The sequence below is a fragment of the Mizuhopecten yessoensis genome, unplaced genomic scaffold (assembly GCF_002113885.1).
Source record: "Mizuhopecten yessoensis strain PY_sf001 unplaced genomic scaffold, ASM211388v2 hete_36123156, whole genome shotgun sequence".
Lineage (NCBI taxonomy): Eukaryota > Metazoa > Mollusca > Bivalvia > Pectinida > Pectinidae > Mizuhopecten > Mizuhopecten yessoensis.
Window position 1 is genome coordinate 1 of NW_018484301.1, and position 3078 is coordinate 3078.

General features: G+C 34.4%; 1 protein-coding gene across 1 annotated transcript; it reads left to right on the plus strand.

The window, feature by feature from the left end:
- Positions 1–137: 137 nt before the first annotated feature.
- Positions 138–2965, plus strand: LOC110444435 (UPF0746 protein DDB_G0281095-like; the record flags this gene model as incomplete). Its single annotated transcript, XM_021488814.1, has 5 exons — positions 138–205; positions 529–761; positions 1518–1683; positions 2027–2162; positions 2780–2965. Coding segments are annotated over 5 exons (789 nt in total), but the record flags the coding sequence as incomplete, so codon positions are not given.
- Between the last annotated feature and the right edge of the window lie 113 nt (positions 2966–3078).

Consider the following 3078-nt stretch of genomic DNA (forward strand, 5'->3'; position numbering starts at 1 on the left):
GGGTGTATTTTGTTCCGCCCCGTGGTACTCTTGTTGTTTAAATCATTATAGATATGCCACTGGTCATCTTGATTACAACATACCACAGTTACAGGTTTTTCTGTTGTAAGAATTGAAAGTAAACTGATGTTTTATAGTGAGTTTCAAAGGAGACGGATAACGGAAAACCAAGCACCTGGCTCTGGGGCTGGATACTCTAAAGTGTGTAAGTAAAGATTCAATAAAAAACATATTTGTATATAAACATGTATTTCTTTATAACATACTTACAATTACATTTTTTTATGTCTTGTCGCAGAAATTTCCAGAACAACTATTACGATTTTTCAGTTTGTTTTATATTCATTTGCTAATAAAACATGTATCTTTCATAGGTAATCATGCAATGGTTTCAGTAAAGGCTGCAGAGAAATTGTAGTTATATAAGTAAAATGAAAACTATGCTTATTTAGTCATGAACAAACTGAATTTGAAGCTTATCATTTATATGGTTCTGAACATCTATATTTGAGTATCATTTCCTTGCAGCATCTAGAGATGGACATATTCAGGTGTTTAATGACGAAAATTTAAATCCCAACAAGCCTGCTCAAGCTAAACATCAAGTTCAGAAGTGTAATGATGAAAATGTGAATCCCAACCTTGCTCCAAAAGTTCAAATATACAATGACGAGAATTTGAAGCCCAGTGTGCCTCCACAAGTTCAAAGTCAGGTCCAAGTGCATAATGACGAAAATCTGAATCCCAGCGTTCCCTCACAGGTACAAGGTCAAGGTCAGGGCATAGGTTTTAATCAGAATGGTTCGTTGTATGGACAGTTTATTGAAGAGTTCAACATTTACTGTAAAAGATAGTACAATTTCATTCTGTACTACCAAGTCAAAAAACTGGTAGTGCACAATTAATATTTATAGTGTTGATGATTTCATGGGTATTTATCTGCATGCTGCATAAAAGAGATTAGTAATTTACTTAGCTTTATGTACACTCTAGATAACATTCAGTTCTGTTCTTTGGTTAATCTGATAATCATGTGATGTTACAATACTAGAGTTTTAAATCGACGCTGAACCACAGTCCTATAAGTCTGACATGTAGCTACATCTGAGCTACATTATTTGTAGCTAATAAATGTTGTACTTAGCAACAAGGTATGTCAGTGAACAAGATAAACACATCAGGGTAAAAAAATAAAATTCTTCAATATTTTGTTGAATATTGTTAAATATTGTACTTATTAACAAAGTAAAGCACGGTATTCTATAAACTTTCTTAGTGTATACATGTTTTTATGGTTTTCATGATTATTGGAACCACAATTATAAGAACATTGAATACAACTTAGCCTTGTTCATTGACGTGAACTTACGTCTATTGTATGATCAACCAATTGCAAGCAAATGTAATAACAAATTACTCTGTAAACTTTAAAATGTGGAAGTTGAAAACTGGAAAAGGTTATGTTTAAAATATGTATTAAGACAGGTTTTTTTCATTTTATTACTCTCTTATATCAGCGAATCATGTACTGCAAGGAGAAACTACTAATGGGCATAGAGGAACTGTCTTTTGAAGAGCTTCGTGCCAAACATTGGTGGGCTAAACGTAAAAGGGAGCAGGAAATCAAGGCTTTTATTGACGAGGAGAAACGTGGCCTGGAGGAGGAGAAGAGGCGATTTACAGGTAATGTTAACATGTGGTTCCCAAAGGTTTTCTTCCTTATAATATCAAAATTTAGACCAGTGAGATTTTAATGGTCTTTTCCCCCATTTTTTTTTCTCTCTAGCACTTCTACTGTAGATTTGATTTTTATTTCTTTATAATTTTCCTTAAAAATCCAGAATTATTTGTGCAACTCAAAAAAAACCTTTACTTTGTCCACATACATGTAGGACAATCAGATAAAATATATTCAATAAGTGTTTGATTTCTAGTGATCAAAGAATTTATAAAACAAGACAAAACTAACGTTTCATTTTTTTGAGTTACGACATGTTCATGGGGGGAAAACACATCTATTTGATAGAGGAGATGGAGCGAAATCGGGCAATGTTGGCACAGGAGGCTGAAAAAATTAGACACGAGCGTGACCGTTTGCGACAGGAACAGGAAGAGATGCGTCTACAATGTCAGCAGCAACAGGCACGGGCCAACATGGAGAGGTAATCACAGGCTTTTGAGAAAGTCCCTCAGGGTCACAGCATATATACGACTTATTGCGAGTTACAATTCCTGTTGATTTTTTGCAACATTATGCTTTGCTTTGCTGAAACAATGTCTTTATCCAAATTTAGAGATTGTTCTTCAAGCAGTTTATTAATTAAGGTCTCTATTTATACTTTAACCCTTCACTTTTGTATAAACAATGCTAATCATCAGAAGTTTTGTTAATAATCCTGGTGATATCATGTCAAGTTTGTGATTCTTGAAGCTACATTTAGCCATTTAAAAGTGGCCATGAAATGGTCTGTGTTTTTCACAATGTCTGAAACATGATCAATGGACAGATAACAGATTTTATTGTATAGAAAAAATCTTTGGAAATCTTTCAATCAGATAATACACAAATTTTACATTTTTAACCAAATAGAAATGGCCGCTACTGGTCTAAATCCAGTAATGGGGCTGGTCAATCCACTTAACATTATATTTTTGTCAAACTCTGATTGATCATTTTGCCAACCACCATAATAAGTCAGTGTTGAATGTTAAGACAGATATATAAAGGTGATAATTGTTATGTTCTAAATATCACTACATTGCTTGTATTTGTTTACAGAGTGACTCTACAACAACAACAACAACAACAGCAGCAGCAGCATCAACAACAGCATCAACAACAACTACAGCCGCAGCAACAGCAGCGACAACAAGAAGTTATGGAGATGGAAATACAACAGAGACTGGCCACTCAGCTGAGCATCAGTGACGCCTCAAACCAACATTTATCTGGGTTTAGGACCAGGTCAGACAATTGTGTTGATCATTGAGAGAATTATCATTCTATTTAATACTTAGAGTACAGAGCTCAAACTTTGAATGTGGGTTTTCCTAGGGAGGAAGAAGATCCTTGTTGAT